Source organism: Gambusia affinis, linkage group LG20 (genome assembly GCF_019740435.1).
Source record: "Gambusia affinis linkage group LG20, SWU_Gaff_1.0, whole genome shotgun sequence".
Lineage (NCBI taxonomy): Eukaryota > Metazoa > Chordata > Actinopteri > Cyprinodontiformes > Poeciliidae > Gambusia > Gambusia affinis.
Window position 1 is genome coordinate 16,168,679 of NC_057887.1, and position 24,964 is coordinate 16,193,642.

General features: G+C 41.6%; 1 protein-coding gene across 3 annotated transcripts in view; it reads left to right on the forward strand.

Moving 5' to 3' along the window:
- The window catches only part of adkb (adenosine kinase b), a 162,114-nt gene that overhangs the window by 67,767 nt on the left and 69,383 nt on the right, over positions 1-24,964 (forward strand). For all 3 annotated transcript variants that reach the window (XM_044103675.1, XM_044103674.1, XM_044103676.1), the window contains exon 7: positions 3,075-3,183. In XM_044103675.1, the coding sequence (XP_043959610.1) occupies positions 3,075-3,183 (109 nt within the window). The remainder of the gene's footprint in view (positions 1-3,074; positions 3,184-24,964) is intronic.

Consider the following 24,964-nt stretch of genomic DNA (forward strand, 5'->3'; position numbering starts at 1 on the left):
CTTGTCAGTCAGCAGCCAGACCTTGCCCATCCCGGGAGCACAGCTCTGGTGAATGGTCTTAGTGGGCTTGTTTGATGTGGGCTCTGACACCTGAAAAGGTCAGGTGCCGTGCTCGAGGAGGCGAACTCTGTAATATTTCTTACAGGTGTTTAACAGAGAGCTCAGGAACCCAGAAGAAAGGTCGACCACTGGGCCGGATTGAAAAAGTGATGGCTTTGAAGGACTGGGAGCTAACATGTCACAACCTTTCAAGATTTGATTCGTGAAAGGCTTCAAACTAAGAAAAGAAAAATCTGCCTTATTCTGGTCTTTCTCAGATTTCAGAATTGATCTTCCAGTCTTTGAATATGTCTCATGAAGAACAGTCCAATTTTAGACATTAAGAAACAAGTTTATTAGGTTTTTAGATGTGCAATCAGAGGTTTAATCAGCAAATCAAAGATTTCCGAGTTTGCAAATATTTTGGATCCATTTTATAAAATAATAAAAAAAAAATGTTTATTTAATAATCTTAATGACTCTAACAAATTTAAATAGTCACAGTACACAAGGATGGAGTGATTACAAATCCCTGATTGTAGGCTAATTTTTGACTGACAATAATCAGCTTTCAAAATAAAGTAATTCCATACTTACAGTTCATTATGTTGAGTGATGCACAATTTTTCACTTACAGTTTTAAGTGGTAAAATATAGCGAATAACATTTACTTTATTAGCATTAGGGATAATTGCCAAGGAACATAATTGTGTAACAGTCACAATGGGTACCTTTTTAGTGAATCAATTTTGCTGTTTCTTCCTGTTTAGCATCAGTATATGTATTTAATCTGATTAAATCAGCTCCTATTCGCACATTTTTGGTGAACATGGTTTGGAAATATGAATTTAAAGCTAAAAACAATGAGCAGATTAATTTGACGTTTTATGCATGTACAAGATGCCTATTTTATGGCCCTTATATGTTTGAAAACTCAAAGGCTTTAAAGCAACATAAACATCCTCGATATTAAAAGAAAAAAGCAGAAATAAGTTGACACAAAATCTCTCAATGAAAAAAACAGGAAATGCTTTTATTTTGGAAAAACGTTTGCGATTTTTGTATTGATGTTGCAATCTTCATGCATCTCCTTTATTGGGCGTTAAACGGGTTTTCAAAGGTTTGGTTCGTTTCACAGAGTGCAATGTGAAAGCGAACTGCACCAGCTGAAGATGTTATGACTATTTCAGTTTTGGTCCACAATCGAAACAAGCCTACTGGACTCTCAGATTTGAAAGAACCTTGTGTCATTATGATGTAAGGTAACAAACATAAACAACTTGTTACAAACTATTTATAACCCAGAGTCTATAAATGCCCTTGGCTGATAAATCAACACCCCCCTAGAATGTGTGTATCACTTTTAAAGCTGCAGTCTGTGGTTTACTTACTGTTAACACTTGGTAGATGCTAGCAGTAAATAAAAAAGACAAACGCCTTTTACTGGCACTTACACTGAAACATCAAAAACATCAGAGAAAAGCCTTACTGTGCATAATGCTCTCATGACAGCTAGTGAGTCATAAACATTAAGGTAACTTAGAGGGAATAACAGCTTATACTCAACTCTGACTGCATGACATAAAGATTGTTTACAAAAATTCAGTCTCAGGGCTACAATCCAAGTTGAGTCTTGAGTTGTCAGAGTTCATGACTACTTATTGTATTAAATTTTATTTACGTAAATGTGACTTGGGTTTTCATCCAGCTACAGTTTTTAATGACCCACATTTTGCTCTTACTTTCAATGTTTCAATGTTAGGCTAATATTATTTCTAAACTGTTTTGATACAACTTCTTAATGATTTACGTTTGGCACATATTTCTGTGTGAACAAAAGTTGAAAAAGTTGTTCCCAAACTTGGTTGACATTTAGGAGTTGTGTTTCAGTTTCTGCCCCCACACATCAACAGTTGTTGGAGCACAGATGACAGAAAAAGTGGAATATGCAGCAGCCAATTCAGTCTCTTTTTCAATGTGGATGCCATTGTAGAATGTAACAAACTCTTAAATTATTAGGGAAGATGCAGCTCTGTTAGCTCAACAAAACAGTATCCACGTCCTTCAATACTTTTGCAAGCTTGGCTGTAAAAATCACAGTTGCAGTAGTTGCAGTAAAGTGGAGGGATTTAAGTGCACCCATACAGATCATTTAAAAACAGCTGTGAGCTGAGGACTGGAGCACTTCTCCCTGAAGATGCAGACAGCGACGCTGTAGTTGCACTTTTGTAGAAGTATCCCATCAAACCTCATTCGTTCTTTCATTGGGCTCTTCAGTACTTTAGAACAGCCCCAGTAATGACGCTGATTTCGCCTGTCTTGTGTAGCCCAGCCTTCCAGTCCATTACCGCAGCCCGGGTCAAACACAGTCCCGCTGTCATATCGCAGCCTTCGTCATCGCACTCTGATCAACTTACTGTGCCGCTACTCCTCTCTGTGACACTAACCGCGGCGAGCAGCTTCTTCATGCCATGCGAGAGCGGACCCCCTTCCTGTAGCAGTGCTCTCCTGTCATATGGTCGCCTAACAGTTTTCCCCTAAGTAGCTGTGATGGCTGCTCTCATTTTGATGGTCGCTCATAAAGAAGAACATGAGGACGGGCTAATGAGCTATGTTAAGATAAGGCCACCTGCTTCACTTCCCATCTCCCACTACTCAGCTAAAGTGCTCATTTAGTAATGCGTTTTTGTTGTTTCTCCACCTTCGTTAAGTGCGAGCCATTTCTCCTGGTGATGTGAGAGTATGAATTATTTGGAGGTGGCCTATTGTTCCTACTTTAATGTCTGATGATTTAAAATAGCCTGCTTTTGAAAAAAAACATAACAAAACAAACAAACGGCAAAATAGAAACATCTACATGACTTTATTTCACCTTGGTTCAAACCCTCTGGGACGCTATTATCATTCTTTTTATGTGGTGAAAGAACAAAGAAAAGTCTGCAGCCTTTGTGTGTTTTTTTTTTAAGGATGTTTTTGAGATAAAATTAAGATGGATGATAAGCGAGGCAGAAGATTTATGGGGTCTGTCTCGGCAGGTCCCTTGTTGCTAACCTGGCAGCGGCAAACTGCTACAAAAAGGAAAAACACCTGGACTTGGACAGCAACTGGGAGCTGGTGGAGAAAGCCAAGGTCTATTATATTGCGGTAAGTGAGACCCCTCTATATTCAGAGTGACTGTTCCCCAACTCTGTTAGCCAGAGGAGGACAAAATGTTAAGAGGCTTTATTCAGGAAATGCCTCAGCACGCCCTCGGCATTGTCAATATATCCATTCATCCTTTGTTGGGGAAAATGAGCTATGTTACCTATTGAGACAATACAGCTCCATTTTCCCTTTTTTTACCCCCCGTCTTTGTGCACCAAGCTGCAGCGCGGTGTGAAATTGTTCTACATGTAATGTATTCATTCATTTCTTTTAACATGAAGACAAGCCAACAGGTGCTGCCAAAGTGTGAAAATTGATTATGCAAGTTCATTGGGCTTTAACCCCCCCACCGCCTACACAATCTTCCACTCAAACACACACATACACACACAGATTGAGGGGGACAGATGTATGCTGCTACTGAGGTAATGTCTTCACTTGGAGCTTGTGGAGCAAGATGCCCTGTCGTGCTCACGTTTCACTGTTTGGGATTATATTTAATTCCCGCAGATCAACGTTTTCTCTCAAGACGATAACCCTGAAATCGCACCGCATTCCACTCCTTTAAGCACTTCATTATTGGCATGAATCAGCGATACAGCCAGTGGTGGTTTGTGATATGGCGGGAAATGGCTCACTGCCCAGGGAGCCCTCCCATCAGCGAGTGACACAACCAAACAAAATATCTGCCATTTGCACTCCAGATGTGTGTTTTGTAAAACAGTCACGTGACATGAACATTGGTGTCTGACTAGACGGGTGCAAAGTCGCTGCCTTTTTAAGGAATCTGGAAAATTTGAGTTCAAAATCAATCATTCAGACTTTGAAAGAATGGGAGAGAGCAAGACTGTGGAAGATAGCACAGGTAAAATTTGATCCGTTTCTTCTTTTTGAACATGCTTCATTGGAAAATGTTGGCATTATTATAGAAAATCTCAATTTTTAGGAAATAAACAGGCTGTTGTAATAGCAGCTACAGTAACCCACTGAATCAGTAATAGAAGATACTAAAGACTTTTTAAAACATTAACTCCATATTTGCCTCTAAAATGCTAGGAAATAAAAATATTTTAAATCCTGTCCTTAAATTTAGTTAGTAAAAAATATCTAAATATGTACATGCATGTACATGATGCAATGGTTGCCAGTGATTACAGCCAAGCCACTAACACAATCCTTGGTATAAAGGAAACTAGCTGGCCCTCCACACACTGCACATTGCAAACTCTGCTATAGAAGCTGTTATGATCCCATAATTTAGTGCTTAGTGAAAACAAAAGCCAAGAAAATGAAGATAAAATAAATCGTTGCTTATGCTCGGCCCGTCCATCCTCCCGAGTTTGTGTGATCTCATCTTTTTAGCCTCTGCTTCACATTAGCAAACATGGCACATCCTCTGCAAATTGGCAGTTGGGTTTTGCCCACATCCGACAGTCTTGTGCACAGGGAAAAGCTTCCGTGGGATCTTAAGGGGTGGGGTGCGGGAGGCGGGGTGCGGGGGGGGGGGGGGATCGACGGGCCACAAATGGGTGTTTGTCAGTGCTTGGAATCTAAAATGCGGTTTGTAGCGTCCCTCTTGGGCCTCTTTGTCAAAACTGGGAGGGGGGATCATTTGCTTTATTAGAGTCCCATTGGCACTTGTAAAGTACTTATCTAGATACACTGCCACAGCTATTCCCACTTAATATTGTGTGGCGTGTCTAGACTAGCATACACCGAGGCCTTCTCTCTCCATTAACCTTGTCGAGAGCACTTAGATGTATTTACCTAATTTACAGCTGGATTGTAAATTTTTTCCTCTCTCTGCGCTAACCTTTTCACTGTATTAATGTGCCTTGTTGATTTTTGTTCGTATTAAACTGCTGCTGGGTGGTTTTTGCGGCCATGTACGCTTTGATCCGTAAATTTAATTACCCCCCCCAAAAAAAGGGCGCGCACATGTGTGTGTGTGTGTGTGTGTGCGTGCGTGTGTTGCCACGTTTATTTGCTTGCACATGTGTCTGCGTCTGTCGGGGCATGCGTGTTAAGAAGGTGATTGATGATTCCTGGCAGAGGCTCTCTCAAGGTGCCTGCTACGATGTGGTGTGATTGGATGAAAACAGAATTATTAGAAGGCTCTCTCTCTTGCAGCCAGACTGGCTCCTCATCCAGCAGCAGCTTCAGCAGCAGCAGCAGGGCTGGTGGCAGACGCAGAGCAGGGAGGCAGCACTGCCATTTCTCACAAAGAGACACACAGAGAGAAAGAGAGGGAGAGAGAGTGGAAGAGAGGGAGAGAGAATGTTGAACTCCTGCCAAATGTTTTTGTGGCAGGCTGTTGCTAGGAAATCTGGGTCCTTAGGCAAATCATTGCACAAAGACCAATAACAAAGGCGAGTAGAAGGAATGGCTAAACGCATTTCAGGCAAACCTTTTTGTTTTGTTTTTTTCTTTGAATGCCATCGCCCTTTGCAGTGATGTGTACAGTTATTTCCTACCATGACGACTGTAAGCATCAGAAATCGTAAAAAGGGAAGATGAGTGACTCTAATTGGTCTAGGTGATTTGTGCATGCTGCCCCAGTTAGTCTCTCCCCCTCCTCCCCTCGTTGGCCTTCTGTGGACACCTTCCTCACCCCCTCCTCCTCCTCTCCCTTTGCACCCTCTTCCTCTCTCCTCTAGTCTCCCAGACACACATACATTTTTGCTGTTAAACACTCCCAGCCTGCACGCACACATTCTGCAGCATACCACCGGCTTGTCTTTCTTACTACTGAGCGCATTGCCCTGTAATTTGATCTCCACCGCTTGATGCATCCTCCATGATGCCACTTTGAATTAACCTATGTCTGCACCAGCTCTCCTTGGCCCCCTGCTAATAAAATGGCCTCTTCTAACTTACTCCGATTACTTAAAAAAAAAAAAAAAAAAAAAAACGGAAAAAAAGAGGCCCTGTGTCTCATGGCCGTGTACAATGTAACTAACAGAAAGAGAGCAGAGAAACAAGACAATTGACTGTGAAAAGGCCTGTTAATGACTGGGCACAGATGGCCAGAAAATAACCCAAGGATAGACGCAGGAGATGCTCGCCCCTGCCAACTGGCCTGGTACACCAAATTCAACCAATGAGGCACAAGCTGCAGAGCTGTTAGGTCACAGATCTGATCACAGCTGCTCCTTTCCAATCTATCCTACGAGCTCAGTCCTCGTTAGCCACGCCTAAAATCAAAAAAAGAGTATAATGAGGTCTTGTGGCACAAGATATCGCAATATTAAAATGCCAAAACATTTCTCATCTGGATCATGAAGCTCTATCCAGTTGCAATCAGCATGGCTATTACCCACCGAGTATGTGAAGTCAAGGATATTAAGCTCGACATCTTATTTGTGACTCCTATTTTGAAGAATACAAGGAAGTAGATTCTGAATTCTGAATACTACTTCCTGCAAAGTATCCAGACTGTTCTAGTGGCTTTATTTTCAGGAAAGCAGCGAGCAGTAACATAATTGTCTTTTCGTGGTGTTAATGGAGACCCTCCCTGACCCAAAGCGCTCAAAGGTGGTTTCCTTTATGGGCTGCAGGCAGTACACAGCTGCTCCAAATCTTCTAAACTGTCACGTTACGAGCACAAATGCAATTGTACACGATTTTATTGAGATTTTGTGATACGCCAACAAGAATTGTCATCTGGAAAGAAAGCAATGACATGGCTTTCAAAGTTTATCACAAATAAATACATGAAAGTACGGCATTGATTTGTATTTATCCTCCAATTACATGATATAATTACATTATAACTTGTTGAACAAGACATTTCTCTCATATTAATATGGGTAAATTTTTTGGAAGATTGCTTCACTTACAACTAATACTTGGTCGTCAATTTTAAGGAATTATTGACTTTAAACAAGCTGCTATGTCTTGCTGAAAAGTTACTTGTCAGTTAGTTTTGTCTTCTCTCAAGCATGCTAAGATATTTGCATCAGAAAGTAGACCAAGAATATTTGGAAAGATTTTGGGGTTTTGCAGTGCTTTAGCTGTTCTCTCCACAAACCTAGAAGAGCAGGAAGCAGTCTTCTAGGTTGCTGTTTTGTTAAGGTCAAATGGCACAAAATGTTATTTCTTGGTCAGCATTTGCAATACTTTGCATAGTAAAATAATAAGATTAAAATGCTAAGTTTATCACCCTGAATACATTATTTCCACTGTGAAGCATGGTGTTGGCAGCTTAAGGGAAATGCTTTCCTTCTAAAGGGAAAGAAATCATTAGTCATCAGTATAACTGGTCAGAGTTGATTTGATTTGAAGACTGGTGTAGCTAAAAACAGGAAAGAAAATGTGGCTGCAAAAGACTAGAGGCTTCAAGCAGCGCAATTACGCCAAACATTCTCCAAACCTAAATCCAGTTAAGAGATGCCATCTGTCCAATCAGACTTAACTTCTTCTGTTTCACGAAGAGAAATGAAGACGAGTTTTAGTCTGAAATGTGCAGAGCTGGTAGAGGCGGACCCCAAAAGAGTTGAGCCTCATGACTAAATCTCGTGAATTGTCTCATGGGCTGGGTTTATTGCTACAACCCTACTAAAAAAAAAGGAGCTTTTTTTAATGTTTGTTTTTCAAGGCACCAAAGCTAGTTGAACCAGAATGCCTCACACTGTTAACACTGGTACACTGTATACAGCATTAATTGCTGGTTGTATTCCTGCCCTCACTGCAGGGGAAAGCTGAGTTCAGCTTCAGTCACTGAAGCATAATATGCAAGGGAGAAAAAAAATGAAGGCAAAGGCAGGAACGAAAAGCGCAGCTCTGGCACCACAAGCTGCACGTCAGCCTGCTTACACCCCAGAGTGGCACACACACACATACACACACGCACACACGCACACGCCTGCACGCACACAGTGTTAGTCCACCTCACTAGTCTCCTTCAGTTTGCAGCCAAAAAAGCAGAGAAAGGTTTTTCACACACATCTGACACCTCATCATGCAGCTGAAGGGCTGATTAGCACAGAGGTGACTGCGGCTGCGTTTGTGTCCAACTCTGAGGACCACACTGTCCTCCCGCTGACCTTCAGACCGTCTTCCACCGTCCTTCTGCTCTCCATCCTTCCACTGTTCTTTATATCTCTATCCCCCTCTTCCCTGTCTCCATTCCTCATTTTCCCTTCCTTCTTTCTTTCTTTCTTTCCCTCTCTGTACTGTACCACTCTGCGCTGCCCCTGTCCTTCCACACAGCCAGGGAGAGATCACGAGGCAAAATGCAGACATGGGAGAGGAAGAAAGGGAGGGAGGATGGAGAAGTGGAGGGGTTAGAGAAGAAGAAGGGGGAAAAAAAAACTGGCAGGCTCCCTCTTTGTCTGCAGGCGATCAGTTACAGTCTTGGTTGCCGATGAAATTTAATCCCCACCGCATTTACATGCCAAGTTTGACTTCTGGCAAGTCTTATTAAATAGATTTGTAAATCATTTCATCTTGATTAGAATCTGTTCTCGTGGGATCAACATTTTTTTTTCTTGTTGTTGTTGTTTTCATTTGCTTGTCTTTTCGTTACGTCTATCTCTATCGGTGCTAAAAATGTAAAAGTCAATCCTCACTTCATTTTCTCCCTCCGGTGAGTGTAAGCAGTAGGTTTTAAGGGGACAAAGAGCAACGGGAGCCAAATCCCGTCTGTCACCGGCCGAGCCCACTGTGTCAGCATGTCTCTCATCTCCAGAGGTCATGTCGGCAGCCAGGCGACTGCTCTGATGTGCCTTCCTCTTATTAGGCTGACACCACATACTATTTTGCATGGAACAATGTCATTTCAAATTGCTCCTAATCAGATGGGATTTTGTAATTGCCAACAAACATCTTATGAATATGAATTCATTATTGTTCAATTGCAAGTCGACTGGATCATATTCGTCGACTTATTTATTCCCCCCTTCCCCTCCTCCTCTCGATGGCCTGGGCCAATTATAGGATTTCAATCTTGAGGCAATCAAGTGATAAGGGGGAGGTGTTTAGTGTTTGCTGTCACTATATAATTCTCTCCAATGTTAAACATGCATCTGGGAGGGCTGCGTTTGTCAGAAGGCTGTGCTTGGAGGTGCACCTGCCTAATTGAGTGGTAATGAGCTGTCAGGAGTGTGGGCTCGGTGATTGGCTGCTGGCAGGGAGTCCCGTGCCAGTGGGTATGTATAGGTTTGCCCGGCCCTGCTGGAGAGCCAGCCAGATTTACGGCCCTGCAGGCCTGAGTGGGTTAGGGTGGAGAGGCCAGTGACGCCGGCTGTGGAGACATCCTGTGGCTCTCACTCAACCGTGGGATTTATTTAGGTTGTTTATGATTATCCTTTCTCCAGATATAGTCTCACTTCTTCTTGTCAGAGTTGTGTAATTGGGTTTTTTTGTGTGTGTGTTTTACATAATGTATATGTAAACAACAAGTTATTTCTTTTTATCTCTTTTTATTTTTTAAACACAAAAGGCAATTTTCTCTTTAACTGTGGCAAAGCCAGGATCTGTAATCAAGGTAATCAACATAATTGCCAAAATGTTTTTTGTTTTTTTGTTTTTTTTGTCTTTCACTGTTCTGGCACCAACATATCGAAGCAGCCAGCTCTGCACGTGGCTGGTCTCCATGGACACTGATCAATAAAATCCTACTTCTGTTAAGGCACACACAATGCAGGGAGGCATTTCAAATTCTGAAAAGGAAAAACAATGGATCAACAAATCTCTGTTTGAAAAAGACCAAAAGAAGTTGATTAAATATAGGGGGCAAAAAAAAAAAAAAAAAAAATCTAACCCTGTCTCTAGCAATTATTTCAGTACATCTATATATATCTATATAAAAAAAAAATAAATAAAGCTGAAACTGAGCCGGACCCTCCAACATGATAGTGACCCAAAAACATTCTAGTAAATCCACCAAAGCCTGGTTGAGGTGTAAGAAATGGAACATCCTAAATGATCAAGTCAAAGCCCAGATCTTTATTTCACCTAAATACTTTGGGTAAGCCACTGGCTTTTAAAGAGGAAGAGTGTTTTTTTGATATGTTTTATTTAAGAACTTCAACAATGTTGATTTTTGATGTTTACCTGTAAACAAGTTACTTTCTTTCCCCAGAGATAAATAAAAACAGAACATAGATAAGTGGAGGAGTTTTAGTATCTACGAGTCTTGTTCACAGAAAAGGAAACAATGGAGTGGGAGATTGATAGGAGGATTGGTTCGATGTTTGCAGTGATACTGGCTAACAGAATAATATTTAACTCTGGCCCAGTCAGGTCTGAATTTATTAGGGGAAATGAAGATTAAAGAGATGGCAAAGAGGATGTCCAACTTCAAAGATCTGAGTGGGAGAGAGGTTTTTGGCTCTTCTAGCATTTTTTCAGCTGGTTTTAGGCAGCTAGTGTGATGGCCTGATCAACCTGTTTTGGTTTGGATCTCAGGAAAAACAGCCATGTAGACCAGACTGCTCTTAAAGATTTATCCTTCCATAACCATTGAAATGGAGACAGAACACTATTGATGCTTATACAGATGGCTCAGCAATTAACAGCATGTAGAGAACTCATATTTTTGTCATGAAAAGCTTCAGTTCTAGCATTACAAATGCCTTAATGTAGCTTCTGTTAATCCATCCATCCATTTTCTAACATCCTTGTCCCTAGTGGGGTCGGGAGGGTTGCTGGTGCCCATCTCCAGGTAACTTTCCGTGCGAGAGGCGGGGTTCACCCTGGACAGGTCGCCAGTCTGTCGCCGGGCAACACAGAGACATACAGGACACACAACCATTCACACACACACCTAGGGAGAATTTAGAGAGACCAATTAACCTGACAGTCATGTTTTTGGACTGTGGGAGGAAGCCAGAGAACCCGCAGAGAACCCACCATGCACAGGGAGAACATACAAACTTTGTGCAGAAAGACCCCGCGCCGGGAATCGAACCCAGGACCTTCTTGCTGCCAGGCAGCAGTGCTGCCAACTGAACTCTTAATCATCAAGCTGAAACTCTCAGCTAAAGAGGAATTGACGGGCTTGCCAACAGCCTCTCAAAACTCAGCCGTGAGAAGAGCAAATGTTTGCCACCTGAAACAACCCAAACTCATGAGGCTACTTCACGTTGAATGACTGTTATACTGTTTCACTTTGGCCTCGGATGATTGCTTTTGTTGGCAGTAGTGGGGTTTTTTGCAACCAAAGTACATCTGTTGTACAGGAAGTGCGCAGCCACGGTCAAAAATTTACCGTACAATGGGTGCATATTACCGGCCTAGCATGAGTAGCTGCTGGTTAAGAAAGGGTACAGGAGTGCCAATATAAACTCCTATCTGAGGCCAAATTGAATCCTCTTATTGTGAATATGTGAATGAGTTACTATGACTGCGTTTCTGGTGTGCAGTGGCATCAGTTGAGTTTGTTTTCATTGCAGTTGGTGCAGGAACTCGCAGTTGGACGTGTCTAAATCTTACATATACCATCATGCAGCGTGATATATTTTCAGAAAATATTCATATGCCTCGAATAAGAGCTTGATCTGCATCAGTGCTGTCTTACAAAGACTGTTTATTTGCTCAAGATCAGCATAAACATTGTAAATTTTATAAGAACAAGTATGTTTGGGAATGTTTGCAAAAAGAAAGTCAAAGTTCGTCTCATTTGGTTATTCTGGAGAATAACCTCTCATCGTACTAAATAAGATCTATTTTAGTTCATAATTATTTGACATCGTTAGGTTTTTGCCGGAGTTGTTTATTCAAATACAAAGTTGGCAGGGTTTGCGCTGGAATTGTTTTGGAAAGCTTTATTTACAATTAATTATTGAAACATTTTTGGACCACGGAGGGTTCCCAGGCCCATACTGCTTAAGCAGCGTTCACAGACTTTTCCTTCTACACCCACATTTACCTTGTAAAAAACGTTTTTCTTCTGCGGCGAGGTGGAAAAAACACCATGTTCTTTCACCCCAGATTACTATGTGCGTCTGCACCACCAGCAACAACAGCTCTGTTTTCTGCTGGATGAAATAGTTCTGACTTAATGATATTTCTGCTTGCCATCACCTTGTCGCCTCTCTCCCTCTGCTTCAAAGCCCCGCGGCATATGTGGGCCTCTTTATTCATGAGACCAAGTTGTAAAACACTGAATAATGTTTCAGTGCTACAGTGGGAGTTTGTGGCCATTTGTGTGAGTTCCACAGCTTAATTGAATAGCCTGAGTAATTATTTGTCAAGTAATGCCGAGCAGAAAATAAATAGCCACTTTGCGGCTGTGAATTGTGCCTGATAGCCATGTGTTGATACTCTCACCAGGGAGAGGAAAAACCTGCTCGACTGGCTAAGTATCTGATTAAGATTCACATGATGGAACCGCAGACGCTTTAGGATAGCATGTCTCCTGGGCAAAGATGGTGAGCAGAGTTAAGTGTCAGACAGTGTTACATTATCACACTGAAGCATGAAGCCATGGCTTAATAAATACTGCTGGAATATTCTTGTCATAAATGATCCGTACCTCTCGGGTCATGTTAACCAGATTTCCAAGGTGTCCGGCAAAGACTAGCTGCTCAATAGAAGATGCAATGGCAGGCAGAAGTATTCAGACCTCTAGAACATTTTCCGCTTCTGTCACATTGCAACCACAAACTTAAATGTATTTTTTTTAATAGATGCATCATTTTTAAAATGATGTCAATTCAAGCAAGCATTCAGTGTGATAGCTCCTGCAGCCTGGAATCAGCTCCAGTCTGAACTCAAGATGTGACTGCAGTCTGTTCTAATGTCACTGAATGTGTGAAAGTTGAAGGGGTATAAATACTTTTGCGAGGTACACCATTAGACACTGTTCATTGGAAAAAGTTCTATTTAATTTCCTGACATTTTTAATAGGTTGTTGCTGTCACTTATACAAATATACTTCTGAATATTTAAATTCTTGCAACACAATTTAAAGCTTTTCATGAGTTTTGTGTTACATTTAACCAGTCATATTAATATTTTGTACTCACCTGTGGTTCTTTAGATTCACATACCGAGTCCAAGTTGAGAGTCAGCTCTTGTAAGGTTGTAGTTCTCTACCAGAAGAAGCTCCAGTCTCGCTTTCTCCTACTCTGGGTCAGTCTCTGCCTCAAGCAGAGCAGCTTAAGTATCTTTCCTTCTTGTTCCCGCGTGATGGTAGGATGAAGCAGGAAATGGATAGGGCCTTGTCGGCAGTAATGTGTCGTTGCTTCAATCTGTTACGGCGAAGAAAAAGCTGAGCCTTGACTTACTAAAAGGCAGACCCAGAATTTACTAGAGGGACTGCATACTCCTCTTGGTCTGAGAATGACAGAAAGTTTCCCCAGAAGGAGTTTCAGAGCATCATAAAGGGATGGAGCGTTGTGTTTTCCCTGCCGGATCAACACCATGAAAACCAAGGAACACAGCAGAGAGGTCAGGAATATAATTTATAGTGCGGTTTGGTTATAAAACATCATTCCAAGCAAACTTGAGGAAGAAGGCGCTCTGGTCAGGTGAGGCCAGATTTAACCTTTTCACGTAAATTCAAAATTCTATACATAGGATAGCTAATATTATCCATTAACCTGAATACACCTCTTCCCAGTGTGAATCATGGTAGCTGTATAATGCTGTGGGAATGTTTTTTTTTTTTCTTAAAGAGGGAAGGTGAAGCTGACTAATCAGTGGAAACTTGAATGGAGCTACATACTGGGCAATCCCGAAGGAAAACCTGTTAAAGGCTGGAAAATACCTGAAACTGCAATGGAGCTTTACCTTCCAGCTGGACAGCAACCTCAGATGTACAACCAGAACTACAATGGAGGATTAGTATTGTATTTATGTGAAAGGCCTAGTCAAAGTCAATCAGAATTTAGTTGTGTTGCTTCAAAACTGATGTTACCACATGTTATTAAACCAGCTTGAGCTATTGTAAAAAGATAAATGGGCAAAACATTCACTCTCTACATTAAAGGGATGGTGATATATATTTTCCAGGGACATAAAGCCATTTAGTAGCATAATTAAGAAACTATATTTCCTTCAGTTGTTATATAAATGCTGTATTTATCAAACATGACTTAAAATAAATCTGGCTTCATAAATTGCCACCGTGACATTGGCCACTGCCTCTTTAAGAAGCTCCTTGTCTTTGCGGCCCTTTTCTCCTCCTTTATGCCATTTACAACCATTCTTAGGGGCGCTGGACTGAGAAGTAGTTTGTATGATGAGCTCAGCAGACGTACAGTTCCACCAGGTGTTTGCTAGTTGCTGCTGTCGCTAGTTTGAAGGAGCTGAGTGTGGGAGGTCTGATGGAGAGATACTTTGTGAGGCGGGAGTTCAGCTGTAGACTGCAGCTACAAGGAGCAGCTGCGGGAAAAGGGGGCAAGCATTTAGGCAACCTCGATTCAAGGATTCCTCAAAAATGCATGAGAAAATAAAAGCAACACTCCAGGCATGTTTTTGATAATGGGATAACATTATAGCATAATATAAAGCTCAAGAAGCTTAATTTTACATAATACTGCCTCTTTAATAGTTGGTAGAGATGTAATCCAAAAGACTTGCAGCTGTAACTACATACCTTTTAACTTCAAAATGCAGTCAAGCTCCCAAAATGTCAAATAGTTGTGACTCCAGAGAATTGTAATAAGGTCTTGTTCCTGGGCAAACCATTTATCCATTTGAATGGATTTGGTCTTGGTTTTTACGGCTATGTGCTAAATTTTCTTCAAGTACTTTTTAAACTCTTTATGAGCTTCAGCATTGAACAAAGTACTGGTTTGTTTTTTATTAAGCATGTCTGTAGTGAGCACATGCAGTGGAGTGGTCTTTGTTTTTCCATGCATGGTCCCAGTTAAACATGCACTACCACTTTGACCTTATCTATTGTTTCTCAAGTGTATATTGTAAGCAGCTTTGGAGGCTTTATAAAGACTTAGCCGGCAGGGCTGCCGTTTCTCTGGTGGAACATTTGGACCTCTGGCAAGTGTCAGATTTTCAGCTGCACATTAAATCTCTTAACCCAGTTCTTCCTCTCCCCTCCCTTTCTTCTCAGTGTCCCTCTTTTCTCCCCCTCTCTCTGTCTCTCTCTCTCTCTCTTCCTGCCATGCTAACAAGCTGGCTGTGATTTATTTTTCATGTGTGGCATTGCTTGTCTCCACTATTTTTTCCTCCTCTCTTTTATTTCTTGAGCCTCTAAAGTCTTGTGCCAGCGGTTAGCCTGGTGCCCAGCCCCTGAGGGGGAGCGGGCACGGTGGAAATGTAGCCAGAACAGCTGCACATCACCCCAGCTCGGCCAAAGTCATCCAGATGCGCCGTCTCTGGCCTCCCAGAGACGCTTTGATTAGCACGTCCATCATTATTGGCCAGCTTGAAGGTCATGCACCGCGAGCCTAGTCGTCTAACGCCTCTGGCTGGCCAATGGGGACCACTCCCTGCAATTACAGATACGGCCGCTTGTTCCAGTTCGGAGCCGAGACCAGAGAGAGCGCCAAAGTGCCAAACAATCGTCCTCCTCTGTAAATAAAAAGCAGACATCTTTCCTTTTTGATGTTCTTTATGTGCGTGCTTTATTTTCAGATGCTGTGGCGCAATCACATTTGAAAGCGTTTTGCGCTCTGAACATAACAAGAATGGTGGAGGGAGAGTGGGGGGGGGGACCAATCAAAACAATAACTGTGGTTCCTTTTGACAAAGCCCTTGGCTCACAGTTGTCAGAGGATGTAAGCTGACTCATCCACACAAGAAGGGCATGTATCCCTGGGAGCGAGGGGCAAAATGCTATGATGAATCCTCCCCTCTGTGCTTGCTGCTCTCCAGTGAGCCTGCTTGGATTAATTACATGACTAGTAGCTGGTTTAGTCCCATTATTTTTTTCTTCTTCTCCGTCTTATAAATAGTTTTGCTCACTTGCTTTGCCCGGATTGTATTCTGCTCAGGACTTTTCAGCTTTGCTCAGTGGAAATAAGAATGCATTGATTATTTTCCATCTCGCAAATATCCCACCAGCTGAGGAATAACATGCCTTCCCCCTAATTGGTTTGTTTATCTTGAGCAACAGACTCTGGGTTTGTTTGGACTCTGGCTGGCATCCACTCTCTGCACCGCTCCTCAGCGTGATTACTCACCTTGGGAGGAGGCTGCCGTGGCAAGGTTGATGTTCCCCACGCAGACATCAGGCTGTCATTCTCGCCGCTTATGTGACATCATTTGCCAAGACAGATTTGTTACAGGAGAAATAAATTCAGGCCTAAACAGGGATTGATTTAAGGACAGGCTTGCAAGTAAGGAGGGGGAAAGAAAAAAAAAAAAGTCGACAGGAGGGATGGGGGCTCAGAGACACATTTCTCCACTCAGAGGGCTCGGGCCAGATCCAAATAAGCTGCCAACAGAAAGATAGATTCTGGCTTCATGTATAATTGATAAACTGTATGTTCTAGGTGTCAGCTTTAAAGAGGGAGCTAGGACTATATCAGGAAGCTATTTTTCCCTCTCTGAGGCAAGCATCATTTTTATTTTGTCCTCCCCCGTTCTTTGGCTTATCTCCTCGGTTCAGAAAGCCCCGTTGAAAATGATCGCTTTGCTTTGAAGGCGACAGTTTAGGAAGTGCGGCATTAAGAGCACATCCTGTTCCCGTGCCTATTAGGAGAGCAGGAATAGGGCAGATAGCCATCTGCAGAAAGTTGACTGAACATCCAGAGTTATCAGGATTAGCCATCTCACTCTTGACACCTCACACATTAATATTAGCTATGGGAGAGTCTATCCTGCTGAAAGCAGCATAAAAGGATTAATGCAGCTCTTATCCTTTTGGAAATAATGCTCTTTATTGAGCGGATCTGACACTGCAGAGGCTAATGATGACATTGAATGGAGCCAGAATAAGTAATGGTGTATCATCCCATGTCATGCAGGCAGAACAGTCGCTATTTGCATTCCAACAGCTCAAACCATATTGATTGTGCTGAAGGCTTTCGCTTGTTTTTCCTGTGCATTGGTGTGAGGGGTGTTATTCAATCATCAGCGTCCTGTAGATAATGCCGTTCCTCTCCCGGTGGGTCCAATGACAAGCTTTGTTCATCTTTATACAGCATGCAGCGGCGTCACCTCTCAGCTCTTTGGGTGGCACCAAGCCCAGCGCTTCCTAAAAGTTTTCACGCCCACTGGACTTTTCCGCATTTTTCTCATCTTACAACCATAAAATTTACTGTGTTGTATTAGCATTTTATGTTGCGGACCAACACAAAGCAGCCCGTGAGGCAAATCATAGACTGTTTCTCATTTGAAATGGTCTTAACGAAAAGAAAAAGTGGTGTGCATTTTTACTGTGATTACCTAAGTAAATTCCAAGCATCAGCATTCGAAATTCACCTCACTTGCAAATAGTGTGTTTTTCTAGTCCAATGTAAAATCCAGCTGCTCTGTGAAGGTCTCAGAGGTCAGTAGAGAATAAAAAGCATCATGAAGACCAATGAACACAACTGTTAATTTAGTTTAATTCCTTTTTTGAGCTTAAAGGAAATGGTAAAGAAATCCAGAACACCAAAAGGAGACAGTTTAAGAAACCAAGTAAAAGATAATGCCAAGGTAATCAGCTTAAACCGTGACAATTTTAACTACAGCAAAAAGTCCTTGGAACTTGTAATATAGATCAGTAGATGGTCAGAGATAAAGTTGTTGAAAAGTTCAAAGCAGGGTTGGATTGTGCAAAAAAGGACATAAAAAAATTACTTTCTACTTCAGAGTTGATTGGATGATGGATGGAGCAAGATACAAGACAATCCTGTAAGAAAAAAAGCAAAAAGGTTTAAGACTGGGGCGAATGTTCGCCTTCCAGTAGGAAAATGGCAATAAATATACAACTAGAGCTACAATAAAATGGTTTAAATCAAAACATAATCACATGCTAGTGTGTTACATTTAATGGCAAGACCTAAATCCAATTAACAAACTTGAGAATTGATGTTCACAGACTCTGTTCAGTCTGACTGACTTTATTCTGTAACTGCAGCAGAAAGTAGCTCCAAAGACTTTTGAACAAAAATGCAATCCACACATTTTAATTTGTAAAAAAAATGCTATAAACCATGCATCAGATTCTCGTACTTTACAATTATGCACTGCTTTGTGGTTGAAATTTGACAAAATGCGGTAAAAGTTTTTTTTTTTTTCATTGAGTTGAAAACTTTTGCACGGTACTGTATTGCCCAGAAAACAGAACAAACCAGAGCGAGGGGGTTAATGCAGCTTTGACCGCCCACATTAATACAAATAATTTCATATCCTGCCATTCAACCGTGAGAGTTTTAGAAGTACAGCTTGTGCCACTAAAGCTGTTCTTGTGCACCAAAGGAGGGTGGAAGTCCAACTCTGTACCCCGTCATTTCCTTTTGACACAATAGATTGGGAAAAAAAACATGTTATGTTTTTTTCTTACAGAGGACTTTAAGTGCAAAACAATTCCATGATTGCTATTATTTTTCTTAATCCCCCCTTGTGCTCTGAGTTCAGAATGAATCTGGTTTTAACAGAAAATGTAACAGCAACCGGGTGCATGGTTTAAAACTAAAAAGATTGTGATTCAGACAGACAGAGAAAGAGAGAGAGGGAGAGAGGGAGTCTCCTTGAACCTCTAACACGATTTGATTATAAGGAGGTTAAACAACTGTAGTAATAAATCTGTCAAGTTTTTAATACAATGTGCCATTTAGTGTGAGCATTATAACACAGAGAGGCAGACAAGTGGCCATCAGCTCCACCTGAGAACATTGGTTCTGTTCTTTTTGCTAAAATTGCTGCTTCCCCCTTGGTGTTATATAAATATATGACATTCTCCTTTAACTGACAGGACACTAACCTTATCAATCAAAGCTGTTTTCTCCACCCTTCCAAGGACTCATGTTGATTTGTTTTAAGTGCGGTCTCCTTTGGTGGTTTTAATGGGTACATTGCATTCTCATTTCAGCGCTGCCTCCCTGCTTCCTAATGAGCTGATAAAGCCCCAATTATCGAGGCAAATCCCGGATTCTGATTTGCATTACTGACTCTCGTTTTACCACACACAGCGGAAATGTGCATGATTGAGGGCTCTGGGATGTTTGCCTGCCTTTCCAGAAGTTTGCGTGGCGTCGTGTGTGTTGATGTGCATGTGTGGAGACACAGGAGATGGCCAGATTAGATTAGATACAGCAGAGGCTGCATGGCGCAGGCCGTTTGTGCTCTGAATGTGATTTGGTTGGGAGGTTTGGAGCCCACTATGGGCTCTTGTGATGGGTGAGGGGACAGACTGGCAGTGACAGTGGGGTGGTAATGCCTCTGAATGAGGAGCAATGGCCTCTGTTTGGCTCCCACTCTCCCATCGCCTAAAGCCCAGCTGTTTTCCCAAGCAGCTTCACCAGTCTGCGATTTTAAAAATCAGAAACTCTTACAACCTTTGTTTCATTAGATAATTTCAGGTTTTAGAGCATTAGAAGAAGGGACATTTACTGTTTGGTTAATAATTGGTGCATTACTATTGAGTCAAACCAGAGACTGGAATGGGATCAGAGGGCCATTTTAGTTCTGGAGGAATTGCAACGATACACAACTTAGGTGGGAGAATTTATTTTTAGATCGATCCACAAATCTGGTCTTCATGGAAGATTGCTGTCAGAAGCTGAGCTTTCAGCTGATAGAAGCCAGACAGGTCAGATGACTTCATAGTTGAACTTTTTGACCTACATCCAAACTGCAATGGTAACTGGTAAGTCTCCGTTCTCCTTTAATAAGTGATTGGTAGGTCAGAGACCTGTTTCCCATTATTTCTGTGTATTAATATTAGGGCTGCCAAAGCCTTGTCTTCATATTACACAATGCAGATTAATTGCGTTACCTGTTTTGACATAAAAGATTCTCTCCTGCGTAAAGTTAGTTTGCGGTCTTGTACTGCAGTCAACAATGCTGAGTCTTAAAGATGAGAGAAGTGTAGTGTTTAAAAAGACACTACAATGGACATTTGGGTAAAACCGAGGTAGCATGTGTTTGGTGCAATAATGAATTTTCCTTCCACCGAAGCACAGCCAATCTATAGTTAATATTTCTAAATTATGTCAAACAAAATGACTTCTTTTAAACCTTCTAAACCTGGAAAACTGAGATGTTTAGTTTGAGAAAATAGAACATTTTCTTAAACATTTTGTTTGAAAACATTTTGTTTTTAAATTTCAAGCTTTCAAAGTTAAATATACTACATTTTTACTTAGAAGTGTTTTTGGATTTAGTCAAATAAAATTAATATTTTTAAAATATTGATTTTTAATAAAAAAACAGAGGCTCGAGACATATTAATGTGGCTATTCTCATTACATACTTAATTCTACGCAGGGTTTAACAGAAGCAGTAGAATAATTTTCTGTTTATTTTTTTTAAATTCTTTAAAACAAACAAAAAATTAAATCAGTCCAATTTGGAACCAGCAGTCCAGAACTCAAAGACAAGCGGAAACCAGTACCAGTCAGTAACAGCCTGATCGGAGCGCGTTCACCCCTGGATGCGGGATCAAAGATGTGTTCATATCTGCGCTCCCAGACTGCATATGAAAACCCAGATTTGTTTTCCTGCAGCCTCGTATCTTTGGCTCTCTCGGCCTCCTCTTGGTCTCGGAAAGTGAAACATCATGTCTAGAACTTTGGCATGGAGAGCCCTGCAGCTCATGAAAAATGCATTCGCTCCAGCTCTCTTTCTAACTCCTCGCCTCTGATACTCTTGTCATATCATATCCATGTCATGTCAGTGTGTGTATTAATTATGTAGCAGGCACAGTTGAGCAGACAATATTGATGCATCCCAACCAGACATCCTATGTATATATAACTCGCTGTACTCGACTTTGGGGTATATATTGAAGAGTTAATCAGAGACGAGATGATACTTTGTTTGTCCCTGTGAGTAAATAACTCTCAGGAAGCTTATTATTTCCGTCTGCCTCTCCCTTGGGCTCTGATTTATTTATTTATTCGTCTTTTACTGTCTCACGCAATTCAACCATTCTGGTCACTTTTTTTTTTTCCCGGTTCAGCTGAGGTGCCTGACCCAGTAGCTCCTCATGGGTTTTAGCGTTCCTTTTCATTTGCCCGCTCACAATCCTCACAACACACCTCAGACAAATGGTACCCAGCAGCACCTCTGGAGGTGTCCCAAACTGCAAATGTAATTTGTTTCTTTGGGAGCAGAATTATACACCAGTAAGAGGTTATATTGTAATATCAAATTGCTTAGCAGTTGCGCACATGCCAGATCCTGCTGGGTTTTCTTCTTTTTTATGAGTCCTCTCTGTGCTGTAGACTCATAGAAGTGTGATAGCACTTGAATATGTTTTCCTCACTTAAACATATATCAGGAGATATGACAGCGTTTTCCTTTTTCTGTAACAAAACACTTTCTCAGGATTGAAACCACAACAGACACCTTGGAGATATTAATCTTCTTCCAGCAGTTAGATTAAAAAGCAGCAATTTAAAAAGGACAAGGAGAGACTTAAACCCTTTTTAGCAATTAAGTAGGGTCTCTGTGTTCCTTGTATAAATCGTGTAATGAAGGCATAAATTAAGCCGGTAACCCGTTGCTGCCAACAACTTAGTCAGCATTGATCGTGTGTGTTTCGCAATGTTGGAGCAAGTGTCTTACAGAACGGTGATTGCTTCGGTTTGGCAGGAATAATTGGAAGTTCAAAGCTTCGATCTGCAGAATGTAGCCTGGGGATAGGTTTCTGAAGAAGCTGACACTTCAGACGTATTATGAAGCCATCATGTCTAATTTGCAAAGGCCTCTTTTGTAATTTAGCCCCAATTCAGAGGAACAGTCTCCTGCTCTGCAGCACAATGCACACTCGGCTCGCATTGTTCACGCTCATTGGAAGAGACACCGAGTGAGTGATTGTTGGAGCTCAAATAATGTGCAGCACTGTTCCTGTCATATTTGTTGCTGCGTAATGGTTCCTGATTTGCAGTTTCCTGCAGCGCCTTCTATCTTTTTTTTCTTCTTTCGGTTTGTTGCAGAGTAGACGGCGATGCACCATGCTGTATACAACAACATTTTTCTGTGCATTCAGTCCAAGCCGCTTGTTTTCAACTTGTTGCCGAAGCAACCGCTTGACAGATAAAGGGGGCCTCAAAACGTTGCGCAAACGTTTTTTTTTTTTTTTTATGGGGAGGTGGGGAGCGGAGGAAACCTCTTCAGAGAAAGGATGGGGGTTTTCCACATGCCGCCCAGACTATCTCACATATTGAGTTTGTCTGCGTGCATCTTTGAAGATGCAAATGTGTCAACCACATGTAACAAACCACCCAGCGAGGAGCTGAGATGCTGAACTGGCTTTCTCACGGCTCCTAAATGGCTGCCAGTGATCTTCAGCGGCTCTGCATGTCTGCGAAGCCGGCGGTTCCTTTTTTTTTTAATGGACAGATTAGTGTTTTTGTGGGATATCGAATAATTTGCACACATTTATCACTGGACAAAAATGTCTTGTTAAACCACATGAGGAGATGCAAGAGAGTTTGGCTGCGGCGTTTTTTGTGCACTCTTGCTGCAACCTATTGTAGTGGAGTGTATGTGGAAGTGGCTAAATATGAATTGAGTTCCCAGTAATATATTTGATAAGAATTAAAACAGTCCTTTACGTTTTTGTCAACTTTTCAAATACAAACGTCTGCGTTTTTTTGTTTTGTGAGAGAGCAGCATGAAATGCAACATAACTGTGAAGTTGAGTGAAAATGAATGGATCTCAAATATTTTCACCAATATAAGGTGTGACCTGCATATGTAATCACTCCCCTTTACTCTGATACACCTAAATGAAATCCAGTGTTACCTTCAAAATCTCCTCCTTTCAAGTTCTTTGGGGTGTGCTTTACTCATCTATTACAACTTCTTTTGCCCATTCATCGAAAAATATCTGAAGCTTAGAAGTACTTGTGACTAGAACTATGCAATGTGTGTGTGTGTGGTTTGCAAAAAATACTAGTTCTTCTGTTGCATCAAGGTTTTCACCAAGGTGCTCATCAAACCACAAATGCTCTTAATTTTTTTAAACTATCATGCATGAAAGCAGACCCTGGACTGCTTTGCCCGTTAATCAACAAATAAGAGAAGTTAGTAAAAAGTTGCACAGACAATTTTGAAGATTACAAATATCTTCCTAAAAGTTACCCCGGTGATAATTTGTGTCACAAAGGTCAAACAATCTCTGAAAAACCTTCCGTCATCGCCTCAAAAACACAATGACACATGCTTAGATTTCTCTGCTAAATATGTCAAGTTTACTGAGTAACTGAGACGCCGCAATCATTCCTCCATCTTTCCATCTATCCTTTGTCTAGACCTGCTTGGCACTAGCTAACTCAAGCAGGCTTTAGGCGAGAAGTAGGGTTCACTCTAACTAGCTCATCCATCCACTGCATGGCAACACACAGAACAAATAATACACACACTCAATCTACCTAACATGCCTGTTTTTGGACTGTGGAGTACCAGGAGAGAACCTACACATGCATGGGAACAACATGCGCATTTTGTGACTGCAAGGCAGTGGTGCTAATCACAGTTCCACCGTGCAGCCAGCGGCGAGATCAACAGATGATAAAAAATTACTTTTCATTTTGAAAGGAAATCCTAACAGCTGGGGATTTTATGACGGTAATAATTAAATCCGATAAATGTTTCATTCCTACTCATCACTATACTGGAGTAAAGAAATATGAATGCACACACTCACTTAAGCACTCATTGTGTTGGGCTGTCACACAGAATCCCCACAAGACAGATTAGAGTTTGTGGTTGCAATGTGACAAAATGTGGAAAAGTTCAAGGAATAATGTTGCAAGGCTCTGTAGCTCCCTATCAAAGGTTTTTTATGCACTTTATCCTTGAATCATGCAAACAAAAACAAGAAAGCTCAGCACATTATGGCATTTCTTTCCTGACAGAGAAGACACTTTTAAATTATTGATGTTTCCCCTTGCGCTGTCACCTATCAGAGCGTCATCCTTCTGCCTGGTAGCAGTCCTGCAGTGCAACAAGTCATGTTTCTGGCTCTCGTTTCAGCTACTGCAGTGAAAGGTCGGGGTGATATATATTCCATCCTGTCGCTGTTTCAGTGACTTACACGCCCCAAGCTGGAAATTTTACAAGGCCCACCCAGCTTGTCGAGCACACTGACAATAAATCAATCACTGTGAAACATTTACGTTTTACACACACTAAGTTTCACCTTTCCCTGGCTTGGGCCTAATCTGAGAGTCACCAGTAGCCCCCGTCGTCAGGGAAGCCCCCTTTGCTTTGTCATGTCAATATTCGTCTGGTGATCTCCAGCTGAGCCTGGAGTCCGGCTGCTCTTTCTGTACATGCTGATTTGCATTTGCCAGGACGTTTGTGTGGAGATGGCATGCTGTGGCTGCCTCGTCTCCTTGTTCCCGATCCTACTGCTGCCACCCTCTCTCTGTCTTTTTCAACTATTTTTTTCCTTTCTTTTTTTTTTTTTTTGAGACGGAAAGGTTTCTTGATTCCTAGCATGCCGGAGAGGGGTCCTCTGAGGATTACATTGGCTAAGCCCTTATCACTTCAGGAAATTCAGTGCCTGCTTTAAAAAAAGTGGTAGAAGTAAAAAAAAAAAATCAAGGGGGGAGTGTTGTTCTTTTTAAGTTTCTTCCTATTCCCAAGGAAAGTTATTACGGGCTTGAAGAAAAGTCCTTTTTTTGGCACTCAAGTTTTCTCGTAACTGCATTGCATATTTCATCCTTCCTCTTCTTCATTTTTTTTCCTCCTCTTTTCCAAGCGGCTGGTG